Source organism: Prionailurus bengalensis, chromosome C1, assembly GCF_016509475.1.
Source record: "Prionailurus bengalensis isolate Pbe53 chromosome C1, Fcat_Pben_1.1_paternal_pri, whole genome shotgun sequence".
Lineage (NCBI taxonomy): Eukaryota > Metazoa > Chordata > Mammalia > Carnivora > Felidae > Prionailurus > Prionailurus bengalensis.
In genome coordinates this window covers 154429763-154457351 of record NC_057345.1, presented here as the reverse complement: position 1 = coordinate 154457351, position 27589 = coordinate 154429763, and the positions used below count along the sequence as shown (strand labels likewise).

The 27589-nt window shown below is 38.2% G+C and overlaps 1 protein-coding gene across 2 annotated transcripts in view; it reads left to right on the top strand.

Annotated features, from left to right (window-relative positions):
- Positions 1-27589, top strand: part of GRB14 (growth factor receptor bound protein 14) — a 117680-nt gene that overhangs the window by 66381 nt on the left and 23710 nt on the right. For both annotated transcript variants that reach the window (XM_043576915.1, XM_043576916.1), the window contains 3 exons: positions 6876-7032; positions 23328-23449; positions 25378-25452. In XM_043576915.1, the coding sequence (XP_043432850.1) occupies positions 6876-7032; positions 23328-23449; positions 25378-25452 (354 nt within the window). The remainder of the gene's footprint in view (positions 1-6875; positions 7033-23327; positions 23450-25377; positions 25453-27589) is intronic.

Genomic DNA, 27589 nt, shown 5'->3' with positions numbered 1-27589 from the left:
AAATAGTAATTAATAAGAGTCAGTGTCTAATTAAATATTAAATGTAGCATTTAAATGTAGTTAATTTAAAAGTTAAATTTAAATTTTCCCAAAATAAAAACTTTGGCACAAGAGATAACCATGCCCCAATGATCTTTTTTTTTCTTCCTCTTTTGCTCTTTCTTCTTATTTTCTTTCTTTATTTAAAAATTTTTTCTCACTTCATTCTGTGGATTTTTGGTCATGTATTTATGCATAATCCATGCTTATTTTTTACCTGCTGAGTGATTATCCCACCTTCCATCCCCCTCCTCTGAAAAAAAAACAAGGATACATGGGGGAAAGCTACCCTGTATTAATTCCTCACCAGTGCTCCCTTCTGCTCTGTAACATTGCCGCATGACCAGATGGCAGTCCTGAGTTTGTCTCAGATATTCTAGGATGAATCCGGGCTGAGAAAGGACTATCTATACCATACCGTCACATTCCTGGGGTCTGCAGGGAGGAGCAGAACGGCTGCCCGTTGGGGCCTTGCCTAGAGCTTTCCTAAGGCTTTATGAATAATCTGCTCTGAGAATCAGAATTTCCAGTGATTGTAGCAGATGATTACCATGTGTGCTTTGGAGGCAAGGTGATACATATCGGATTGACTTTCAAATTTGATCCCTTTATTTTTTCAGAAATGGCTGTTGTTTGATTTTTAAATATTTTATATCTTTTAGTCTTGAGTCTTTAGGGGCCTCAAGCTTTCTTCTAAAAAGTTAACCATTTCTTGCCATCCCTGTATATTTGAATGTTGTTGTGTCTACCGCTTTGAAAATGGGTTATGTTAATTTTTTAATCTTTTGCCTCCACTTACTTTTATGGAGGGCAGTCAGGGGAGTTGAAGTATAAAGTGTATGAACTGTCTTGATAAGGAGGATGTCAGCCAAAACAGAGATCTGCTTCAGCCACATTTCAGCATATCCCCTGCGGGGGCTACTTTTCCTGTGTGGTACTATTTCACTAGTTGCCATATGCTCCCAGAGAAGTTTTTCAAACTGTAAACCACTCCAAAGGCCAAGGTTGCTCTGACTGTCAGGATTACAGTGACCGGGCAAGGCTTCCTAAACACAGCCTGTGTGTACCCTGTTGGCTGTCCTTGGGCATTCGCTCTGTTTATGCTGCTGGGATGTTATAATAAGACAGGCCTTATCAGTGCATGTCTCTCTTGCTAGTCAAGTATCTATCTGGTCATTGATGCAACAAAGAAAGTTCTTATACTTTTTTAGTGTCAGGCAGGATTTCTTCCTGCTGCTATATAATTTCAAATGATCAATTAGTATGAATAATATTTTTCTCCCTGTTTTTCACTTTATAAAGCAAGCTGGGAATTTAGATCACGGAACTTGAAATTATAATATCCCTTTATTAAGTAGCGTAATTATATGATTTTAAAATTTCTTTGTTACCACTCAGCGTGTAGAGGAAACAGGATGCCATTATGTTGCTCTAATAATTCTTAAGAACAGCCCTGCTACTTGTTTTTACCTAATCACAAAAGTTTTTAACTTAGTTTTAATCCATTCTAGTCATGTAGGTTTTCAGATGATTTGACTTTTTTCCTTACATAGGACAGTTTTGTGTAGTAATACTTTTAGCAAGAGGCATATTCAACTCTAGTAGAGAGTTAAGGCTTATTAGATTAGCATTTCCTTTTTCGTATATTTTAAGGAGAAATAAATACTCATAAAGTGAGACTTTTAACCAAGACACCCCTTTGTGGTATAAAGAATTTTTCACAATTATTGAGTAGATTTGAGAGATGACAGGAATTTATTCCTGTGGAATATCAATTAAAATATAATTTTATCATTCTTAGGTAAATGTGTACTTTGGATAAATGTCAATTAAATAAGAGTTAAAAAATACAAATTTAAAATGGAACTCGAGGGGCGCCTGGGTGGCACAGTCGGTTAAGCGTCCGACTTCAGCCAGGTCACGATCTCGCGGTCCGTGAGTTCGAGCCCCGCGTCGGGCTCTGGGCTGATGGCTCAGAGCCTGGAGCCTGTTTCCGATTCTGTGTCTCCCTCTCTCTCTGCCCCTCCCCCGTTCATGCTCTCTCTCTGTCCCAAAAACAAATAAACGTTGAAAAAAAAAAATTTAAAAAAAAATGGAACTCGAACAAAAGTACCAAGCTTTTTTTCCAGTGGGTATTATTTATTTTAAAATGAGTACATGCACCTCTTCTAAAAATTTGAGTTGGCCTAGCGCTTCTAAATTTATGTGTCTTGATTCTTGGCAACCTGTTTCTTTCAAATTTGCAGTAATATAGTCTGAAGAAAATAATGGCATTTCCTAATTGGTTAGATGCCTTTTCCTTCGCCTCTTGTTCAGTTCTTGCCCACTACTTGAATTTGGCTTAGGCTTCAGAATGTCTCCAGTTTTTTTTTTAAATTTATTTCCTTTAATATAAAAATATAGTAGATAAGAAAAAATAGAGCATGAAAAGTAAGAGGCATACTTCTGTTAGCCCAGGTGATGGGAGTTTTCTGTAAGAAAACATGGGTAGTCGGGAAGCCTTCCCAGCGACCTCCATGTCATTCCCATTTGCCCCCCATCTCCTGACGTGAGATTTGCCAGCTGGCCTCTGAGGGAACTGAGACAGTGGCTCATCATCGTGGCACATGAAGGAGCAGTCACAGGGTTGGATCCTCTTTTCCTCTCAAGGGTGGGCGTCTTTGTCAGGAGCATGCAGCAGGGCCTGACCCAGTCAGCGTCAGCCAGAGCACGTGGAGGTGCAGTGGACAGCATCCCTTCGAATCCCACCGGTTGTCTGTCACAGATACAGGTCCTCAGGACACGCCCTTAAGAACACTAGCCTCCCTGCTTGCAGTCAGGGGAAACACGGAGATTATAGGCAGATCTTGGGATCTTTGTGAACCACATGTGTTAACCAGAAAGCGAGTGAATTGATGTGAAAGGTCAAACAGTTGCATCTGATCTTGGTGATGTATTTTCACGACCTTTCTCATATGACCTTATGTAGCAACCTCAATGACTGCGAAACTCAGAACTGCCCACAAACAGCGATATTGAGTCAATTCTTACCTAGGACTATTTGTAAGGAAACATGTATATCTGTGGATCATTGAGAAGAATTTGAATTTACTGAGCATTACGATTTAATAATCATACACTTTGTGACAAAATATTTTTAAATTAAAGTTTATAAATAGGTATTGAGTACTTACTATGTCAAAACGCTTTGGCTTTTCAGGGGTACAAAGTTCATTTGTTCCGAAGATCTTTATTAAGCCATACATACGCTGCCTTGGGCCAGGTACCTGAAATATGATGTCAAATGGTAAATAAACAGAGATTTTCCTTGAAGAAATTTATTAGTACAATTGAGGAGAAGGGCCTGCAAATAGAAAATTATAAAATAAGAGTATGTAAAAGAGTAATATAAATTACAAAGGCTTGGGCAGTCAGGGAAGACGTTCTGGAGGAAGTGCCATGGAAACTGGGGCCAAACAGTAAGTAGGAATTTGCCAAATAAGGTACGTTGTTGGTGGTTGGAGTGTTGATCCCAGTTAGAGGGTACCTCACATGCAACTAAAAAAGAACAGCTTACAAGTACCTGACCTATTTGGCTAGGATCGTAGAATGACCTGTAATATAGGCTGGTTTCCTGGAGAATGTACATGTTGTGTGCATCCTAGAGTTTGGGCTTTATAACATGTGTTTCCACTTTCCTGGGTCCCTTTCTACCTCATGTTATCTTTCAGACTTTCTTGCCTCTAAGTCACCATTAGTATTGGTACTTCTCAGGGTTCAGTCCTAGATTCTCTTTTTCTTTTGTTTTTCCTTTTCTCCCTCGCCAGGCGTATCCGTGTCCATGGGTTTGTTTATGACTTAAAAGCTCGATGGTTCTTAAGTCAATTCTGAACTTAGGACGATACATCCCTATTACTACCATCCTGCCCATCACCTCAGTTTCCTTCCTCTTTGCTGCTCCTGCCATCCCTGACTCCTCTCAGTCTTTAGAACTTGCCAAATTCCTTCTTACCCAAGGGACTTCTGTTCCCTTAGCCGAAATGCTCTCACCTTCTCTTGGCCTGGCTCTAGCCCACTCTTCAAGTCTTGGCTTACATTATCACTTTTTCACAGATACCTTCCAGGTCTCTCACCCTAACCTAAGCCCCATTTTATGATTAGTAATATGCCATACTTTTATGCTCTCGTTGGTAATTAGTATTTTTTAAATACTGCTTTTCCTACTAGACTTTAAGCTCTCTGAAATGAACAACAGTCTCTGTCTGTGACAGACAGCCTTATATTAAAACACTTAGCAAAGGATGTGCACCTTATAAGGGGTCTTAGTAAATATGATGAGCTGCTTGAGTTGGGACAACAAGGAGCCACTGAAGAATCTTAGTAGCAGAATGACCTGATTGGATTGGCAATAAGCAAGTTTCTTCTGCCAGCAGTATGGAGATTGACCTGGAGGGGGTCCATGGCTAGAGCAAGGGAGAAAAGTAGGTAGGTGTTACCAGTAGACACGGCACATATAAAAACACAAAGAAATCAAACTCACTTGTTCCAGGGGCTCTGAGATATTCTCAAGATTATTTTCATCTCTTAGCGTGGCTTACTCCATGTGGGCCTCATTTTCCCACACTCTTTCTCTTTGTGAACAACAACAGCTTCATCCTACGTCTGCCCAATAGAAAAGAGGGTCCACTCTACGGTTATGTGAACAGACATCCAGATTGGCTCTGACTGGCTCTGATGAGGTCATACGCCCTTCTCTGAAGTAATAACTGTTGCCAGAGGGATTCTGGGTGCTGGTGGATCAGTCTGGATACTATCTATCCGGATCTGAGGCAGTGGTATGAACCGGTGTGGTAAGACATGTTTTTGTATACATGCTCCTACCACGGCTGATTTCAAGCTGGATGCCTGACTTGCAGCTCCTGAGTGTTTAACAGCCGGCTCTGGTAAGCCTGTCCCTGCAGCTCTAGGTCTCCATGGCTGAGCTGGAGGGAGAGCTGCAGGGGTCACAAGGACCGATGGTGAGGGAGGGAGTGTGCTCTAAAAGGTAACCAGAATATTGTTAGAGAAGACAGGTAGGTACCTGGTAGCCAGTCTACCAAGGAAATTTGCACTGTACTATGCATAAAGTATACTTCAGTGTCATGATTTTCGTTTACCTAAGAATTTTTTAAAGTTCCTATATCATTTCCTTGAATAACATGCTGAGACATTATATAATATTCCATTCTATGAAAGTACTGCCATTTACCATTCTTTTGTAGTTGAATATTTAGATTAATAGAATTATATGTAACGCTTTGCTGGGTATGTCTATGCTTAAAGCCATTTTCCACATTTAGGACAGATTTACTGAGATGGTTTACATAAGGGAAATTACTGAGTCAACGGAATGGACCTTTTAATGCTTTTGAATACTTTCCAATAGGTGTACAAAATAGTTTTACCAGTTATATCACTCCTATCACTGTAAGAGAGCAAGTATTTCATCACACTGTAATTAAGTGTAATTTAAAAAAAAAAAAAGGTAGGACAAGGGCACCTGAGTGGCTCAGTCAGTTATGCATGAAACTCTTGATTTTGGCTCAGGTCATAATCTCACAGTTCGTGAGACCAAACCCTGCATCGGGCTCTGCGTTGACAGGGCAGATCCTGCTTGGGATTCTCTCTTTTCTCTCTCTGCCCCTCCCCTGCTTGTGCGCATGTGCTCTCTCTCAAAATAAATAAATAAACAGTAAAAAAAAATTGGTAGGACAAAATTGATAAATCATTTTTATTTGCATTTGTTTGAATTACTAAAAATGTTGAAATGTCTATTTTTGTAACAAGCGTATTTCTTACAGTGAATTTTCATACCATTTCCCACTTGTGTGTGTAAATGTTGATCTTACTATACTATTATCATAGGTGTTTATCTTCTTATAATTAATTTAATTAATATACAACCATACCATAGTTAATAATGGAAATTCTAACACAGAGCACAACTTGGTAAATGTTAAGGGGAGTGTTGTATATGAAATTCTCTCTAATTCTGTATAATTTAGAGTAACATTAGCTGCTGTGATATATAAATACAAATTCACAGTAAGTGAACACAATAAAAGTTTATTTCTTGCTCATGTCAAAGTTCCATACGGGTGTTCTTAGTTGGGCACCTTTCGTGTGGTCATGGTGGGATAAAGGCTCTTTTTGTCCTATGGCTTTTCTTCCCTTTAGGTCCTTGTAGTCATTTCCATTCAGTGGGAGGGTGGCCTAACAATGGGGGACAATATGTGGGAGATTTTTATGGATGAGGCCTGAAAGTGCAACATGGAATGTGCTTACATTCCATTGACTAAAACTCAATCCCATGGATACAACTAATTGCAAGGGGGAAAAATGATTTGGTACACATCTAGCCAGTCTTTGCCCAAGTTTTAAGAACCTGAAAATAGAGACATCTTTCCATAAAGGCTGATTTACTTACTGCTTTTACTACCTGTATATATCTGGGAATGAATAGCCCATGTTACTTGGATTACAGGATTTAAATATGCAATGGAAAATTTTAAGTATTGTTAAGGGATATATAGCTTTTTAATAGACCAGAGTGGTAGAGAAATGACAGCAAATGGTCACTGAACGTCCTCTACTTTAGACACTGAAGAGAAGAGAGTAGAAGTTGTCAGACATAGTGATTTGACATGTTATGAACAAGTTTTGGATAGGCAACATTTTTTCAGTGTTTTAGAAAATTAAATGTACAAGAATCCATATAAGGACTTTGTAATTAGCTCAGCCAATAAGTTTGACGACTTATTAGAGTGATATTTTTTAATAGACTATTTTAGCTCATTTTCTTATTTCTACCTACACAGGTAATTAAAGTATACAGTGAAGATGAAACCAGCAGGGCTGTAGAGGTACCCAGTGACATAACTGCCCGAGATGTTTGCCAGCTGTTGATCCTGAAGAATCATTACATTGATGACCACAGCTGGACCCTTTTTGAGCATCTGCCTCACATAGGTCTAGGTAAGGATACAGAACCGTAGTCCATATCCTTGCTTTTCTGTTCCTTATAGCTTCAATCATATGGCAAAGAGTTTCTTCAGATGTAGAAAAATAGAAGAGAATTATGAATAGTCTTTTTCTTCATTTTTGGTGTTGGTGGTTGGGACACAAAGAATGTAGCACAAAATGAAAGTAAGGGTAGAAATATTACACATTTAGCACACTTCTTTGTTTAAATAATGATTTAGGGAAATTTGGGAGCCAAAACACAGAGTCCAAGTTGATAGAAAGATAAATGCCATAATATTCGTTGGTAGCACAGGGAACATTTTTTGAGAAGTTAATAAAATAAGCTGTTATCTGAACTACTTTTTGAACTGGTTGTAGTGAAGACACGGGAAATTTCTACACTGGTGCTTCTCTTTATGGATGTGTAAACCCTAAATTTTTCTAGAAGAACTAAGTAACTCTTTTACATTTTAAAGTCATAAACATAAAGAGTAATCTTCAGAAATATTTTGTAAATTGGAAATGCAGCTCTGTGTTGTAAAATGTAGAGGGCTTTCTCCTCCATTTTTTAAAACAAGTTAAAAGAATTTCATTCTTCTGTTGGAGTGAGGCAGAATTTGGCGACAATTTTATTTCACATTTTCTTATTTTTACAGGTATTAGTGTTAAAGAACATGTTCCCCTAATAAGTAGTGAAAAAGAAAAGGGTTTGTTATGTTCATGCCATCCGATTCTTTGAATTCCATATTTGTTTCCTGCGGCTGCTCTAACACATTGCTATACACTTGGTGACTTACAACAACCAAACTTTATTCTTGTGGCTCTGGAGGCCAGAAGTCTAAAATCAGTATTGTCGGGTTGAACTTAAGGCATCGGCAGGGATGCACTTCTCTTGGAGGCTGTAGAAGACCAGCTGTTCCCGCACTCTTCTGGCTTCTGGTGGCGGCCGGCATTCCTCGGCTATGGCCATGTCACTTCAGTCCCTACTTTCGTGGTCACACTGGATTTTCCTCCTCTGTCTGTGTCAAATCACCCTCTGCCTCTGTCTTATAAAAATGGTACCATTTAGAGTTTACCTGGATAATCCAGGATAATCTCTTCGTTTTAAGGTCCCTTAATCACATCTGCAAAATTCTTTTTTTTTTTTTTTTTTTTTTTTGGCCATATTAGGTAAAATTCACAGAAAACCTGAATTCTGAAGGTATGCTATATGGGCCAGGGCAACTTGCTGTCATTGCCTTCCCAGGGCAGAAAAAGTTCAACATATATTTTCTGCGTTGATATTTGTGACTAATTTAACTTCTATTCATGACCATTAATCTCCTTAAAGTATGATGTTGACTCTCAATAGACATCTGCCATATTCTAAACTTACCCTGTTTACGTATGCTCTTAATTAGCATATGAAATTACAGTATTCTATACTATTAATTTTTTCTTTGGGAGCAACTTAAAAAACATTTTTTTTTTTTTGGTTATAGTCACGACAGTTTATCCCTAACAAATAGCTTGAAACTCAATAATAAAAATCTACTCTGTAAATCACTGAAACCACAGCAAGTGATATTAAGGAATAAAACGCACAGGTCTTTTAATGTTGAGGCTTCAAATGGAACGCTGAGAATTAATTTGAGTTGCATACTAAGTTTAAGATTTTAGGCATCAAATAGAAATATGTTTCTCCATTACTCTATTTTCTGGAAATGCTGAAATAAAATCAAAGATGTGAGAATATTGTCTCATGGCTTTGTCAACCATGCATCAGGCCAAAGATTATGGGAAAGAAATGGGGTTCCACAGCCTTCTTGTGTTCTTTTTCCTCCTTTTGGTTTTCACTCAGATTATATCTTTAAATAGTAGAAAAGCTGCAGGCATAATGCTCTCCAAATACTGATGCATATTAGATTTACCATCTTCCATATCTGTATTTATTTATTAGCTGCTTTATTTCTGTAAGGATACACTGAAACATTAGATGATAGCTAACAAATATCTATTTTCTTCACTTATTTATTATTGTCTAATTTCTCTATTTTAACATAATCTGTAATTATACTGTGCATTTACTTTTGTAGACTTTTTGTGTGTGGGGGGGGTGTATGTGTGTGTGCACTTAAAAATACCTCTTATTTTTCTTTTTCTTTTTTTTTCATTTCACTTTACAGATTCCACAAAAACTAGGAACTCTCCCTGCCTTTTCCTGTTGACTTCCTCAAACAATTTAGCAGATATTTATTGACTATTTTATACCCAGCTTTAGATCGTGGGGGTACAGTATGAACATGATAGACAAAAAAAAAAAAACAAAAGAACAAACAAAAGAAAAAACCCACTGCCCTTGTGAGTTGGCATTTTCGAGGGAAGAGAAAGATAAGAGGCAAATGACTAAAATTTGTAACCCCTTAAATGATGATAAGTATGGGTTTCTCCTGATATCCAAAAGCAGAGTGCTCTTACTGAAAACTTTCATAAGCTGAAACTGTATAAAGCAAAGAAGCATTTACCATTAATTTATATGGAACAATATTTGAGCATTCCCAGACCCCACAAATAATCTCTCTTAGTATTTTCTGGTGTCTCAGGGTGCATCTTGCCAACAGATGCACAGAATAAATCAAGATAAAGCCCAGATGCTCACAGACTAAGTTCAAAGCTATGGTGGCTTGACGCTGAGATGCTGAGTGCAGTCCCTGGAAAGAGCTTGGCGGGGCCATGTCGCTGCTCTCCAGGGTGCACGCTGCCTCTATAAGGGCTCGCTGCAAAGCAAATGCTGATTGGTATTTTCATTTTTCACCTTTTTATGTAAAAGTGAAAATCCTCTTTGGATTTCTGCAGGTTGGCAAAAACAGGTACTAATGTAGGTCTTTTGTAAAAGCAAAGTGTTGTAATGCGAACTTTTGAAAAGCTGGAACTTTTGAAAAGCCTATACTGGGAGAAAAGGAAGGCAGGAAGAAGGAAAGAGCATGCTGGGGGTGAGTGGGTGATGCATTTTATTTCTTATTTTTATTACTTTGAAAGAGAGAAAGTGTGCAGTAGCAGGAGAGGGGCAAAAAAGAGAGGGAGACAGAGAGTCCTAAGCAGGCTCCACACTGTCAGTACAGAATCCGATGCAGGGCTCGAACCTGCAAACCGTGAGATCATGACCTGAGCTGAAATCAAGAGTCATTAACGGAATGAGGCACCCAGGTGCCCCAGGAGACGCACTTTAAAAAAAGGGATCAGGGAAGATGTCCCTGATAACATCATGTGGAGGAGAATATTTGTGGCACTGTGCTCAGGCAGCAGCCAGAGGCCAGCACTTCTGGAATAAGGTGGGGAGTGAGGGAGTGGACTTCAGTAGGGCAGCCACAGAGCCAGCACATGTAGGGTCTCTTAGGCCACGGAGGGACTTGACTTTTCCATTGAGTGACAGAAAAAGTGACTGGAGGTCTTGGAGTCAGAGAGCAAATATGATCCTGATTTAGTTTTGAAAGTACAGTTGACCCTTGAATAATGTGGATTTGAAGTCCACGGATCTACTTATATGTGGATTTTTTTCTAATAAATACGGTCCAGTACTGTAAATTTATTTTCTCTTCCTTATAAATTTTCTTGATAACGTTTTTCTCTAGTTTATTGTAAGAGTACAGTATGTAATACATATAACCTCAAAGTATTCATGGACCGTTTATATTACCAATAAGTCTTCCAGTCAGCAGTAGGCTATTAGTAATTAAGTTTTGGGGTAGTCAAGTTTCATACAGATTTTTTACTACAAGGGGAGATCTGCACCCCTGTTGTCCACATGGTTCAAGGGTCAACTGTATACTGGTAAGAAGGCCAGAATTCAACCTTCTAGAGGCTAAGCCACTTTATTTTGCTTCTACATCAAATTAACTGTGGCTTTCTGGATTGATCCTGGCGCATATGTAATTTCTGCTGGTTGCTCATGCCCCACTGTACCATCTTCACGGTATTGTCTACACACGTATGAGGTGTAGTATTGGTGAGACCCTGATGCATCATGGGCAAGAATGTTGTAACTTGTAGGATGGATGAGAGTTAAGGGTTTTCTGTACTTTAGTTCACGTTAATGACCAAGATAAGCTTAGGAAAGTTTCAGAGACATTTTATGTTGTTAAAATAAATGTGCTCTTGTTGTTGCTTCTGATCCAGTAAAGCACACCACAGATTACTAAAGTCAGAAGGAGGAGCACTTGATATTCAAAGTATAGTATGTATATGGAATCTAAAGTCTGTTTTCAGAGTGGCATTTTCTGTGGCAAAGGAAACGTCCATCTTATTAGTATTTTTTAATATAAATGCATGTGTGTGATAGCTGTTATTAATGTGCATCTTATATGTGCAAGGCACAGAGTGAGAGGTTTAATATTAATCTTGATAGATGTTCATATTACTTAGCCTCATGGTGACCCTGCAAGATATGTTTTTTTTTTAAAGCTCCATTTACATATAGGAATACAAAGATTCAGTGATGAGATACCTTGCCCAGAGTCAAATGTTGCTCAAGTCTAGGTCCTCTTACGTTCTTAAAGTCTTTGCGTTTTCCATTGAAATGAGTTTGTCTCTCCTCATCCCAGTAGACAACCGGTCCAGGGATTCTGTGGTTGATTTGTCTCTGTCTCACTCTGTGTCTCTTTCATGTGTGATGTGAGTACAAGTTAAATTTTGAACCCTCAAGAACATTTTTCAGTAAATGTTTCTTTCCAAGTGGTATTGAAGTTATTGGGAGCAAACCGATCTATCCTGTTCACTTTACAGCACAGCCAGTTATTTCTTCTGGCCGAGCAAGAGGATCATGTTGGAAATTACTTCTCCTTGAATTTGTATACAGCATAAACGGTAACATGACTTTTGGAACTTTGAGTACACTATCAATAGTTCATATCCTCTGGCAATAATTATTAATGTATGTTGCTGAGAATTTTAATAGGCAGAGTAAATCATTGAAGGCAGCTAAACATCCTCATTTTGTTGTGAATCTCTGATTTTCCTGATTTTGGATCATCTTATGATGAGGTTCCAGTTGCACACAGTTTTATAGACATTGAATTTAAAACATCAGTACATCTACAAACGTTTGCCCTTCTCTCTGTGTTGACGTTTTGTAACTGGTGTGTTTTACTTCATAGCCACTGGATGTCACTGTGGTTCCCCAGATGGAGCCCTTTGCTTTTACAATCAGTGTTAAGTGGACTGAGGGGGGAGTGGGGCGGGGGCAGAAACTTCAGTTTTAAGTCCTCTGGAACTTAATGGGATCCATGTTTGTCTTGCTCCCATTTTGATTCCTAATTGAAGCCACGGTATGAAGCAGTGGCAATTAACACAATACCTCAAGCGCATACCTATGGACTCCTCGGGAAGAAGAATTAATTGTATTTTAGTGTCATTGCTGGGGACAGCTGAGAGTTCCATTGTGAATATCATTGTGGAGTGGCTTTAATAAGCAAAATGAATGACTGGAGGCTTTTAATGAAACCATTTTTATGTGTGCAGCTGTCCCCACGTGATCTCTTTAAGACAGAAACAGTGCACAACAGTGGTAAAAAGGAGCTTCGCAGCCGCCTGCTTTGAAGCTGTTCCTTTACTTTTTTTTTTTTTTTTTCTTTTTTACCAAAGAAGCACAAGTATTGTTCCTGTTGTCTGGAGCTGAAACGTGGTTGTACTTTCAGCGTTGTTTGTAACCTACCGGCCATCAGAATTGTGACCACTCTTATCACCAGTGCCAATAATTGTGAAGCTTTTAGGATATGTGGCGCTAGGCTTCCTTCTCTGCTGAAACTGACCTGAGCTCTGAGGAGGCGTGGTGTCCTGGTGGCACGCCAAGACTGGAGGCAGAGAATATGAACCAGTAGGGCGCCTGAGTGGCTCAGTCAGTTGAGCATTTGACTTTGGCTCAGGTCATGATCTCGCGGTTCATGAGTTTGAGCCCCGCATCCAGCTTGCTGCCAGTTCGTGAGTTCAAGCCCTGCATCCAGCTCGACGCTGTCTGCGTGGAACCTTCAGATCCTCTTTTCCCTCCCTCTCTCTGCTCCTCCCCTGTTTGTGCTCTCTCTCTCAAAAATAAACATCAAAAAAAGAAAGAAGAAAGAAAAGAAAAGAAAAGAAAAGAAAAGAAAAGAAAAGAAAAGAAAAGAAAAGAAAAGAAAAAAGATGAACCAGCGAAGAGTTATAACTAAATCTGCCTCCTGGTCCAGCTGATTTTTCCTTCTGGCTGTTCTCCTAGCCTGCATTCAGGTCTTATCATCTCTCTCTTCAGGTATTATATTAGCCTTATAACAGGTCCCTTTGCCTCTGGTCATACCAAGGTTATCCTTGTGAATTCAGCCCTGATTCTTCATGCATTAGGGCCCAAGGTCCTTTGCAGGGCTTGTAACACCTATGACCTGACTACCTCTCCTGTCTCCAGCCTTGTGTCTCCCCTTCTTCTTCCTGTACGTTTATACATTAAAGAAGTTCCTGTAGTCGCCCGCATACACTACAGTTTCCACTCCTTGGTTTCCTTGCTTGTGCTGTTAGGATTCTCAGCAAGTTCTTTCTCACCCGTCTTTACCTGGCTATGCCTCTTCCAAGGCTTACTTGGAATTTTAGTTAAAAATGATAGTAAGGTATAACTGGTAGCCATTTCCTAAAAATATTATGAAAACAAAGCAAGATGAAAACCCTCAGTTGTCCAAGCTGACAGCCAGCTAACGTAGTGCCATGGTTTGAGAGAGAGAAAGAAAAGCATTAGGAGGCATCCCATGCTCAGCCTTATCAAGTAGAGTTGCCCCTTCCCTCTGAGAGCAGGTAGGGAGACAGGTCTGTCTCTTCTGTGTTCCAATTAGGATACTTACTGTTCTTGAGACAATTAAGGTACTTACTGGCACCACTGTTTCTTATACATCCTTTAGGAAATTGCAAGTCCTGAAAATAACAGAGTGGTGCCAGAAACACTGGGAGTGATCGTGATGGATTGTGTCCCAGGAGGGGATGTTCCCACAAGTACATGCTGGACTGGGGTGTGGAAAACAAGCAAATTTGGCCAAGAAATAGGTATAGGGCTGTTCAAGCAGGGTTATTTACAATATCAATGAATTAGAAAAATGTTATAGCAATCAAGGGATGTAAGTTATGCAGCTTTTGATCATGTTTTCGGAGTCCTCCCTTTGAAAACTGATATGGGCAGATATAAAATCATAATGATGACTGACTGGATGTGTATATATATACACATATATATACACATATATACACATATATATATGTACACACACACACACACACACACACAGTGTCTCCTAAATTTCATATACATACATTCATATGGACCCAGGGAAAAAACAAGAAGGGATTATACTGAAATGTTAAGTGCTAATTCCTGATTGGTAAGCTTAAAAATGGATTGTGATTGTCAGCTGCCCATGCTTTTCAAATTTACTACAGTGGAAATGTATTATTTTAGAATCAAAAAAAAAAAAAAAAAGGAAACACAGTTTTAAAAACTTAAGAAATTTTAAAAGATTTAAGACATCTTCCTGAAGCTCCAAGGTGAGCCAACTACCCATCTTCTGAGCTGCTGTAACATTTTCTGCAACGATCTTTTTTTTAAAAATTTTTAAAATGTTTATTTATTTTTGAGAGCAAGAGAGACAGAGTGTGGGTGGGAGAAGGGTAGAGAGAGAGTGAGACATGGAATCTGAAGCAGGCTCCAGGCTCTGAGCTGTCAGCATGGAGTATGACACGGGGCTTGAACCCACGGACCGCGAGATCATGACCTGAGCCAAAGTCGGACGCTTAACTGGTTGAGCCACCCAGGCGCCCCTTCTGCAAATATCTTAATAGTGGTCATATTATGAAAAATAGACAGTAGTTCCATGAGAGATGGATCTCTGAATACATCTTTGTAAGCCAGGGTTTAAGACAAATAAATGGTTTCTGAACTAAAACATACTAAACTATAAGGTACTTATATCAAGCAGTTCAAAGGATGGATTACAACGTACATAGAAGGAAAAGACTTGGAAAAGAAGCCAAAGAAATCAGATGCAGTGCTCAGATGGAAATTTATTGTAAGTCTGTAAAGGATGTATTTCGTAACTTAGAATTTATGGAAGCAGTTTCTAAACTCTTCGGTTATTTACCAGTCAGCTTGAGGTAATGTATATGCAAATGCTTTGCAGAAAAGTAAGATTTCTATGAATACAAGTTGTGATCGGTGAGTCTGAGTTAATATGAAGACTACTTCAATTTGTTGAACAATAATCTGCAGGGCCTTTATAGCCATCAAACTAAGTGTCATAATTTTCCTAATAATTGTACTTGGGGAGCTGAATATGGTGGTAGCAATTTTTCCAGGGGATCTCTCTGGTATTAAGTAGTTTTCTTAGGTTAAGGAACCTTTCAGAATCGAGCCTTATTTAATTCTTTGCTTCTCCAGTTTTTGTTTTGCTTGGTCAGAGGCTGTTCATTTTTATCTGAAAATAAGATTGACAAAATGTATGTAGTTTCTACCTAGCCCAGAGAAGTACAAGGATCATTTGTCTCCTGGAGTTTCCTGTAACAAAGGTATACAAAGAATTGTTTTCTGGGAGAATTAGAGGTAAAAGCCACTTTTGTTTCTTCTCTTATCAAGTGATGAGAAGAGTAGGGAATCAGGTTTCTATTTGAGCCCTACGCTGTACTTTCAGTAGATTCAGCGAAGAAATCCAGGCAGAAGGTCACAGGTGAACACTTTCCATTCTGGGAGGATTGAGGTTTTTTTTAAAAGACTTTGAAGTGAAATCAACAGTTTCAGAAGAAACTTCTTTCCTCTCTTCTTCTTCCTTTTTGTTTTTAAAGAAAAAGTTTCTGAAATTAAATAGAAACAGGATTTTCTGTACTTATTATTTGGTAATGTTTCATTGTATTTCTGTGACACTTCACAGATCTATCAGAAACAGAAATGAAACTTAAAGTGATATGAAGCTTTTGTTTTAGTTTCAAGAAAGCTTTTCTTTAGTGTTTGGAGACTTTTCCCCCTTTTTTCTCTTTTTTGGATGCTGTTTTGAAGCTATTTAAGAGGGCTTCTCTTCTATTTTTCTACCTACACAGAAATGGTATGTAGTCCCTGTCATTCACTTTCCAGTGACTGAAAAATACTTTAAAAAGTTTTCTAAGCAGACTTGTATCCATAAAGATTTAATAGTATATTTTAATATGGTATTTTAGGTGAATTTATGAAGTTTGTATTTTAGGTGAATTTATGAAGTTTTAAAAATAAGGTCTTTAAAAGAGTCATGATGAATTTATGAGAATGTTACCTGGGTCATTTATCACAAGACAACCCAAAAAGTCTCTGGATTCATTCTGGGTGACAGTTCTTAATATAATTGTTCTCAAGTATTGCAGCAAAGAGCTTCTAGTTGCAGAATTAATTTGTTTCTTTTTGATATTTAAGACGTGCATTGTAAGTTATTCAGTGGGATCATTCCTCTGGTTAAAATCCACTTGGTTTTAGAATGGCGCGAAAGAGGAAGCGTCAATGGAAAGTTAGTTAGAAGCCCTCTGGACCAGTACTTGTTTTGTTTTCTCTGTTCTCAGGTCTTGGTAATGATGTCCCAGGCCTAACCTAAGCAAAGCAAAGCCAGTCTTCCGCAACTTTTCACCCCCCCTTATGAGCTTTTTTGTTTTCCTCTCAAAGTTATCCATCTAGGCATCTTGTATCTTCATGTTGAGCTCCTCCCTGTTAAGATTTGTATTTAGTTAGGTGTCTGCCTTGAAAAAAAGAAACCATGAATTTTGTGCAAGATGTGATTAACTGATAATTATGCCTTTTAGGGTTATTTGGATTATTGTAACATTAATCCTTTAACGTAATGAGGTTTGGTTGTAGGATGGTATATGACAGCGCATCCAAATTTGGATACAAATATATAAATTGAAGATTCTTATTAATATAATACGATTTTGAAAAGCCAGGTTGTGTACTAGGCAAGTTTTATCTCCATTACCAGGGGAGTGTGTGAGGTGAGAACCTATAGCTGCATCTGATCCTCTGGGCTTTGTCTGCTTTCTTATGTGTTTTCTGAATTTTCAGTAGAGTACCCAGAAATCCTCTTTGAAGGAATGCAAAGTATGTCTTGCCCTATCTCACATACTCTAGTTAGTCTAGCTTTATTTGAAGAAATTTTTCTTCTTAAGATTACCAGAATATTTTCCTGATGCTAGTAATGCATTACTTACGTGTTTGGTATTATGGTTCCATGAAATTTTCTGCAAATACTGTACTCTATTGTTCCTTTCTACATTGTTACTCTGGGCTTTGTTTACATGTAGACTACTGCTTGGTTGGTGGTCACAAATAGTACTTGATAGTGCTTTTCGTTACATACTTGTCATAGCTGTTCACATACAGCTTGGCTTTTCTGCCTTTTTTGTTTTATTTCTTCTTTTGGGGCAGTCCAAATTCAAGTGATTTATGTTACTTTCATGTGAGGTTAAGATTGATGTGATTTGAAATATTGCCCGTTATTTTCCTTCTCCTTACACTCAAAATGCAGTTTTTTATTGACTTAATTAGCAAATATTTATTGAACACATTTCAAAATAAAAGAATTTGAGCCAGCTGAAACATGAGAGGTGCAGGAACATGAGAGAGGATATTAGTTGATATGGAAAGAATGAACAGGATATAAATAGGCCCAGCAGAGGCTGCAGGGGGTGCCCCTCAAGTGGGAGCTGTAGTGAAGGCAGAGGCAATACTTGCAGAGGAGAGGCATTGACTTGGGATCAGACACCTGGCTGCTCTTCAAATCCTGAGATGTTCACTGTTCTGAAAAATGGAAATATAACTCTCATGAAGCTGTGATATTACTTTACCACAGACCTGGTGGCTTCAAACAACAGAAATGTAATCTGTAACAGTTCTGGAGGTGAGAAGTCCAAAATTGATGTCACTGGGCTGAAATCAAGATGATGGCAGGGCCAGGCTCTTTCTGGGGCTTTAGAGGGAATCCGTTCCTTGCTTCGTCCATCTTCTGGTGGTTGCCATCGTTCTTGGCTTGTGGCTGTGTCACTTGAGTCTGCCCCTGTGGTCACATTGCCCTTTCCTCTTCTGTTTGGGTCACATCTCTTTCTGTCGCTGTCTCATAAAGATCCTTGTGACTGGATTTAGAGCCTACCTCAATAATTCAGGATAATCTCTTCCTCTCAGTCTCTTTAAGTTAATGACATCTGCAAAGACTTTGCCATATAAGGCAACATTTATAGGTTCCAGATGTCTTTGGAGCCATTGTTCAGCGTACTGAACTGAAAATACTAAAAGAATTAAATATGGCAAGGAGAAAGGTCTCAGATGGAGACTTACAAAAATGTAACTTCCTTTATTTCAATAATTTGAATAATTTTTTTACTTTCAGCCTCCTGCCTTCTTCACAGCAGACAGTTTAATCTTCTGTGTATTTATTTTTTTGTGTGGATTGTTCTCAGTCTTGTTGGGGTTAATAATAAATTCAGGTTCTATAAATGAGTTACATACGGGATTAAAATATTCTCAGTTGAAAATTCAGACCTGCTTTCACTTCTGCAACCTTCTGCTGAGGCATTAAGTCCCAGGACAGGTGTTTGCCTAACTCTTGTCCAGCTGTTCATGTTCTGTTCCTGTCAAGCTTATTGACTGAACCATACAGCCCCCTAAGTCTGAACTCTTGTCTTAGCTCTTCCCTGTACCTGCTGGAGATGTGGTGCTACTGCCATGCTCTTTCTTCAGAGTGGGATGCCATGGACTCATCTGCCCTGATGTTGCCCTCAGTTATGGCTTCTCCACCATGCTGGACGTAGGGCTTCTATTGGAAACGAGATGTCTCCTAAGGCTACCCTCTGGTTTGAGCCACATACCACCGTTAAACTTATCTGGTGTTTTATCACCATCGACTCATCACCCTGAAAGCATTCTCATTCTGGAAGGGGACAGGATACAGGGTCACTTGGGACCTATACCATCCACTTATTATTATCTAGCACAGTCTCTACTCCGTCCTTTTCTTCACCAACATGTTAACTACAGCTCCTTTCCCAGAAGATAGAAAGTGGATCCTTGTATGAGGCAATCAAGGATTGGCTAGACATGATTCTCCCCAAGCACTTATATTTGTCAAAGATTGGTGAGGTCTGTTGTGAAGTTCAAAAGTAGAGGAAATGCGTTTCTTTATTTTTTTTCCTCTCTGTATAGTGTAGCTTGAGGTCAGAACATACGATGTTTCTTCAGTGGTAGAGAGAGGCAATGGGTACAAAGAAACACAGGTTGGTAAAACAAACAAGCAAACATTTTGCCGACTACATTGAAATTTTCTTCCTGTGCAGTTGCAAAAAATACGGATATCATGCCTAGCAAATAGTATTTTTAATGTGAACCTGGGTTTCATAAGCTTGAAAATATCAGCTGGTTTGTGTGAGAAGGAGACCAAATTAAGGTTAGAGAGATTGTTAGGGATGTGACTTCCCATGGGATATCTCAGTGACTGCTGACTCTCCCAACCCACTTAATAGTTTTTCAGACTCATTGATAGCAACACAATCCTTCCAAGAGCTTGAGTGGAGGACCTTGGTGTCTCCCCTAACTACCCTCTCTTTTCCATTTCCTATCCGATTTGTCAGCCAATCCTGTTGGCTCTATCTTCAGAATATGTCCAGATTCTGCCTGCTTTGTACATCTCCACCGCTGCCACTCTAATCCAAGCCGTATCATCTCTCCCCTCATTAATTGTAATATTCTACTAAATGTGCTTCCTGCTTCCACCCTTAAGTCTTTTTTTTTTAAGTTTTTTATTTATTTTGAAAGATAGAGTGAGAGAGAGCACACATGTGAGTGGGGGAAGGGCAGAGAGAGAGAGAGAGAGAGAGAGAGAGAGAATCCTAAGCAGGATCCATACACTGTGCTGTCAGCACAGAGCCCTATGTGGGGCTCAGTCTCACAACTGTGAGACATGACCTGAGCCAAAATCAAGAGTCAGGCGGCTCAACTGACTAAGCCACCTAGATGTTCCCACCTTGAAGCTTTTAAAATCAGCTCTCCTCTGCAGCCGATGCAATCCAATGAAAATATAAGTCAGTTCGTGTTATTTCTCTATTCAAAGTGACTTCTCCTCAAACTCCAAGGAAAGGCCAGAGCTTCACTATGAACTGCAGGGTCTTTCCTAGGCCTCCTTCTAGCTCATCACCATTGCTTCTCTAACCTCTTCTCCTAGTACTTGCCCCTTTGCTCACTCAGCTTCAGCCGCATTAACCTCCTTGCTGTACTTCAAACACGGAACGTTGCTCTTGCCTCAAAGGCTTTGTTCTTGTTCTTCCTGTAGGTGTCTGCTTGGCTCATGCCCCCTGCTCCTTTGGGTCTTTGTTCAAATATTACCTTCTCAGTGAGATCTATCCGGCAAGCTCTTGAAATGAATTCCTTTCCCCTATGACCTCCTCTTTTCCTATGCCCTGCTCTATTTTTCTTTGTAGTATTTATTCCTGCCTTTTAAGAGTTGCATTTTATTTATAGTCTGTATCTTCTCATTAGAATGAAAACTCCATGAGGCAGGGATTTTTGACTGTTTTATTCACTACAAAATTCCAAGCCCCAGGATGAATGTCTGACACGTGGTAGGCCTTCAAGAAATATTTGCCAAGTGGATGGATGAATGAATGGTATAACTGCTAAACTCCATGGGTTTATCCCATAGAAAGTAGGAAGTAGATAAGCTTTTTGAGCAAGGGTCACGTTGACACATATGTTTTATGAAGCTTGTTATAGTATTAGTGTCCAGGTTGGATTACAAAAATAAGAAACTAGAGGTTTGGAGATTAGTTAAGAAAAGGTGAGGGTCTAAATTGGGATTGTGATCATGAGAATGAGTGAGGAGTTGTTGGTTGTGTGAGAGACACTTGGAGGGAAAATCTCTGGTATCTGGGGATAGCAAAAGTGGAGGTCATGGGAGTGGATATAAAGACACAATGGAGATAGGAGAATTTAGGAAAAAGCAGTTTGAAAGAGAAAAAAGAAGAAGACTTTGTTTTCAAGTTTATTTTTTTATTTTGATAAAATGTACATAACATAAAAGTTACCATTTTTAAGAGCGTAGTTCACTGGCATTATGTACATTCATATTGTTGTGCAACCATCGCCACTGTCCCTCTCCAGAACATTTTTATCTTCTCATGGTGAAACTCCAAATCCATTAAACAATAACTCCTTGCTCCCTAGTCCCTGGCCACCACCATTCTACTTCCCATCTTTATGAATTTGTCTATTTGTACCATTCTATAAATGGAATCATGCAGTATCTGTTCTTGTGTATTCTTATTTTACATATAATATCTTTTAGGTCCATCCCTGTTGTAGCATGTGTCATTCCTTTTTAAGGCTAAGTATCCCATTGTATGTTTGTAGTACGTGTTTATCCATTCATCTGTTGGTGGGCAGTAGAGTGTTTCCACCTCTTGTGAAGGATGCTACTGTGAACATTAGTGTAAAAATATCTGTTCTCACCCTGCTTTTGCTTCTTTTGGCTATATACTCAGAATTGGCATTGTTGGAATTAATATTTTGGGGGAATCACCATACTGACTCTGGATTTAGACAAACTATGTATGAGGTGGTGGAAAGTCTAGCAGCTAGAACTAGAGCACGAGTGAAAGTAACTGTGGCCAGAGATTCCATCTCAAGGAACTTGACAGATGGAATGGCTGAAGAGAAGAGAGTGAATTAGTTTAAGAAAGGGGAAAAAAAATTGAGCCAAAGATGACATCTTAGGAGGGAGGAACCATGGAAGCTTGTCAATGAGACAGAAAAAGAGCCATTGGAGTTAGGAACAGAACCCAGAGTGTTGATACGCACTTAACTTGAAGTCATCCATATTCATTGAGCTCTTACGAGAATTTCCTTTCAGATGAATAAGCTTCCATTTAAGTATGACTTTACTTTCAAGGGTTCAGGTGTTGTAGGTCACAGATCACTACTGAGTGTTGAATGTCTGAGACACGATACTTTCCAAAAAGGTCCTAGAAGCACCTAAAAAAAGCAGAGGGTTTCTGTATTCCTTAGTTGGCTGTTCTTCACTTCCTGTTTTACATTAGTAATTTCACAGTAACTTTTCTTTATTGTTGTTTCTTTATTTCTGTTATTGAGGTATGACATACCTTAAGAAAAGTGAACAAGCCATATGTGGACAACTCAATGAACTCTCAAATGTTACATAAACTTGGATATCCAACACCCAGAACAAGAAATAGTATTTCCCATACCCAGTGGTTCCCGTCATACTCCTGCTCCCTCACCCACTATCCCTATTATCTTGATTTCTAACACCACAGATTTATTTCGCCTGTATCGAATTTCATGTAAGTGTAGTCATGTACTATGTACTATTCTTTGTGTCTGACTTCTTTCATTTAATATCATGTTTGTGAAATTCACCCATACAGTTGTGTGTTGTAGTATGTATGTCACTGTGTAAATTTACACAAGTTATTCATTCGTTCATTCTCAGGCTGATAGGCATTGGGTAGTTTTCAGTTTGGGGCTCTTTGAATAGCACTGCTATAGACATCAGGTTTCTTATTAAAATACGAGTTGTGTATGTTATGTTCACCTCTTTAAAGTTGTCGCTGCCTATTTCATTTAAGTACCTTTCCTCCTAAGTGCCTTCCCACCTACCTAATTATCTTCATTGTTAATACAAAATATAGTTGCCTAAACATTAGTTTTGAAAGCATAAAGTGCCCCTAGAAATTAGGTTTCTTAAAATTGTATGTGCTTGCATTAAATTTTTTCCTTTTAAAGCATTTATTTTAATTTTTCTCAACTATCCAGATTATGTGTCTCAAATGCATTTTTGAGCCTGTCAACATTTTTCATCTCTTAATAGGGTGAATTGTTCAACCTTGAGGCAAATATTTTAATTTTGGCATCACGATGAGCTGGAGAAAAAGAATACCTCCTAAATTCTTAATGCAGATTTGTTATCAAACTTAATTATAATTTACATGGCAATAAAAGGAATTGAGAATTACCAAAAAGTGCATTGTGATATTTTGTCATTTTTTCTCCTCAGGTTACAGTCTGCTTTGGTATAAAAATCAACATTACTAATTCAAAGTTGCCGAAAATATTATCAACCTGGCTATCCTAGAATTGAGTTGAAATTTGCTGTATTTAGTAAAGATACATAATATATTTTATATATTTGTATGGATACATGTGTCCACACACATTTCTTTCTACCTGCCTATTTGTCTGTCTCTCTATTCATTCATCTGTCCATCCATGCATCTATCTGTTGACATACTCACTGAAACATTCCTTACAGAAAGAACAATAGAAGACCACGAGCTGGTGATGGAAGTGCTATCTAACTGGGGAATGGAAGAAGAAAATAAACTATACTTTAGAAAAAATTATGCCAAATATGAATTCTTTAAAAACCCAATGGTAAGTGAAATCCCCATTAGTAGTTAGAGAAAATAAATGGATTTGTTAAATTTTATTTTATTTTTTGTGAAGAAAAGAATCACTATGAATAAAATATAATTTCCTATTTGGTAGCTATGAATAAAATGTAATTTCCTATTTGGTAAATTGTAGGTCAGAATTCTGTTCCTTTAAAATCATAATTATGTTTTTTTCTTACTTTATCAATGATTAGTCAGTATGATCATAGAAGTTCAGATAGGTAGTTTGGGAGAGCTATTTCTTCTTCTTCTTGCTTTTTAAGAAAACAAATATACATTTAATTTGGGAAATCAATTATTAGATATTCTCAAGCAGCTCCAAAATATTATAGTTTAACACTTTTCAAAGAATGTAGGAAATTTAAATAAGAAAATTTCTAAAGTAAAACAGATTGATGATTGTTTGGAGTGCTATAGCTCAGCCAAAAATTATTGACATGAATCTTGCTGTTCCAAAATATTTTTTCAGTGCAATAATTACTGAGCTAAGTAGAAATGAGCTAAAGACCAGAGCATTATCCAATAAATACTTCTTTCATTATAGTGCTCTTTAAAAGAAAATAAATGTGTGTCACATTCCTAGCGAAGACTAGGTATCTGCAGAAGTCAAAAGAGCCCCTGGGCTCATTATTTTAAATTGTTTTTGTCTCTGCAGCTATAGCGTATTTTTACACTAAGTTTTGGATAATTGAATTGAAATGATCCTTTATGAAAAATATATGATACATACTATAATAGAATATTTTCAAACCCTGAAAGACCTCTTATGTTCTCTTTTATTTGAACCTATTAATAAAAACATAATGGAGTGATCTTTGACAAAGAAAATAAAAGAGTACTAATAAAAATTAAATAGAATTAGAATTTGAAGGGAAACTATTTTCTTGTTGTGAATCTTTGTTAAAAGCAAGAATTTAAAAGTATAAAGGCATATGGTTTAGTGCTTGTTTTGGGTTATATATCATTATGGTTGTTATTATTATTATTATTATTATTATTTAAACAAGTCTGTACACTCATTTTGTAGACCTAGAGCAGTGGTTCTCAACTGGGGGTGTTTTGACAATGTCTGGAGACATTTTTGCCTGTCATTACTGGGGTGGAGGGACAGGAGGGCTGTTAGCGGGTAGAGGCCAGGAATGCCGTAACTAATATTGAATACAGTATTAGATCAAATGTTAATAGAGCTGTTGTAAAGGCCTGTCCTTCCAGGAAGTATAGAGGTCTATATTTTCCCAAACTTGTCTGATTATAAAAATTACCTGGGGGTGGAGAGAGTGCTTATTAAAAGCATAGGACCCAAGACCTACCCAGACCTACTGAATCAGACACCCCAGGAATGAAGCCTGGGAATTCCAGTTTTAAACAACTGTCCTAGGTGAATTTTATGATTAAACAAGGTTGGACAAAGAGTAGGTTGAAAGGACTGGACTTTTAGCCTCTGGCCCTATTGTAAGTCCTGGCTCCTCTACATGTGGCTGTGACCTGGGTTATACCGTCTACTTCTATGAGCCTTGAGTTTGTGAAATGGAGTTGAGAATCCTCTAGCACCTGCCAGCCAGAATGGCTGTAGGACTCAGGGAAGAGATACGGGAGCAAGCACGCTGCCATCGTGAAAGCAGTGTTTGGTAACTTGACGTATGTGGATCTCTGCATCTCCATTATCTGAGGGTGTTTGCTAATCTTTGGGCCCTACCCACACCTTCCCCTTAAGATACATGAAAGTAGAGTCCAGGGACTGGCATTAAAAAAGAAACAAAACAAGACAAAACAAAACAAAACAAAACACTTCAGGTGAATTTTCAACACAGTGACTTAGAGAACTTTTGCTCTAGCTTACTATATTGGTCATACTGAATCTTTTCTAGCATGGCTTTTGAGATAATGTAACCTCTATCTTTTTGCCAGTATTTTTTTCCAGAGCATATGGTGTCTTTTGCAACTGAAACCAATGGTGAAATATCCCCCACACAGATTTTGCAGGTAAAATATATTCCCATTGAAGTATGTTAAGTAACAGCATGATAAAGAGGAACTTTAAGGTCCATATTTATACATGCCCAGATTTTGAAATGGTATACCTTGACTGATTAATTTTTGATTGAGGTGAAACTAAAAAGAAAAGAAAGAATAGGAAAGGAAAGAACAAAATCTGAATAAAGAATTCCCTAAATCAGGAAAGCCTCCTAACCCCATTTTTCTTCCCAGTTTTGGCCAATTGTGAAAGGAATGTGTATCATGAAAGGAAACTTGCAGAGTAATTTGTTCTATGATGTGTTTAAAGATTATGTTAGTCTTTTTGAAAAATCAAAATCCTCAGTAAAGTGTAGGCATTTTACTGACAGATATTTAGTATTAACTTTTATAATAAGTGCTCTCAATCCATTTGTGGTAAAATATTCAGCAATTAAGTGAAACGAGAAAAACAGATATAAATATATATATATATATATATATATATATATATATATACACACACACACATACATATCATATGCTGACATGTGTCATAGCCATGTGTCATATGCTGACATGTGTCATAGCCATGTTGAGCAGAATTCTGAAATGTTTTAGCTGAATTAAGAATGCTAGTTATTTAATTAAGAGTCTCCTTAGTTTTGTATCTGTTGGGCTCGTTTCTGCCAAACTGGAAGTGGCTTTACAAGATCATTTTTAAAAGATATTTTCATTACAATAAAAGAATGATTTCAGTTATTTTATTTTTCATAGATTAGTAGATTTCACATCACAAGCTCTGCCATTGTTAACAGGTTAATGTTGAGCAATGTTTTTATCTAAGCCTTCAGGCACTTTTGATCTAAGCCTTCAGGCATCCTCAGACCCACTCAATATTTTCTGACCATTAAAGAAGACAACTTTTAATATTTCCATAATAGATACTACTTTAAGTATATTGGTATTTAAATATACTGGTAACTGTAATGGGTGGTACAGATCTGTTTTCTATGGGCTTTTAATAGGCTATATTTCATTTTCGCTCTTCACAATATTTTAGAAATGTGATTAGTCTCAAGAGATTTTCCTGAAAGCTTCTTATATGCTACTGGGTTTCACAGACACCCCATCAGGATATTAGGATGAGTGGCAGCGGCCCAGCAGCTATGCCTGAGGACCCCCCCCCCCACACCCCCGCCGCTCTCAGGCCCTCTCAGTGCTTCACTACTGGCTTAGGATACAGGGTGGCGGGCTGGAGTTTTTATTCCACCTCCTTTCCCCAATTCTCCTATAATATAGTTATATTACTTTAATGTGAAATTATAAAAACAAGAAAAATCATAGCTTTGGAATCAGATAGTCCTGCATATGCCTCTGACCTTTTCTCTCCACAGAGGCAATGTTTCCACTTTTAAAACGTTTCTTCTTTTTCTAGTATGACCTCTGTGACTCCCTTTTTAAAATTTAATTGGTTTAGTTTAATAACTTGGAAAGCACTCAAACTAAAAAACCTACTTGCCTGTTTTGCATGTCAATTAATTAATAACTGTGGCTCATTAAATTAAAAAATTTAATAATTTACTTAAAAACATACATATCTATTCTCAGCATTTCCCAGAGTAGCCTTTTAAAATATGTCACATCATTTTAGCTAGTAATTTCTCTTTCAGTTTTTCCATTTTGCATTTGTTTATTCATAGGGATTTCTGTTTTCTTCTTTTAATGAGATGCTAATGCATTTCCACTGTCTTATTAAGGATGCAGAGCACAGCCACTCATACAGAGCTCTTCCTTTTCATTCTCGCTTTCCCAACCAGCACATGCCTACTGTCTCAGTTCATTATTACTGTGTAACAAACTGTTCCAAACCTTAATGGCTTAAGTGCCCACTCACATTTTGCCAACAATTTTGCGGGTCAGGAATATGGAAAGGGTTTAGCTGGGTGGGTCATCTCTGAGGCACATGGGCTCTCTGGAGGTTTGAGGATCCCCTTCTAAGATAGCTGTTCACTGTGTGTCCCTGGTACTTCTTGGCCTGCCTGCCTCTCTCTCTCTCTCTCTCTCTCTCTCTCTCTCCTCTCTCTCTTTCTCTGTCCACATGGGTTCTCATCCTCAAGGGCTTTCCTAGTTGTATTGGGTCTCACACAGCAGAGCCATCTCGGGG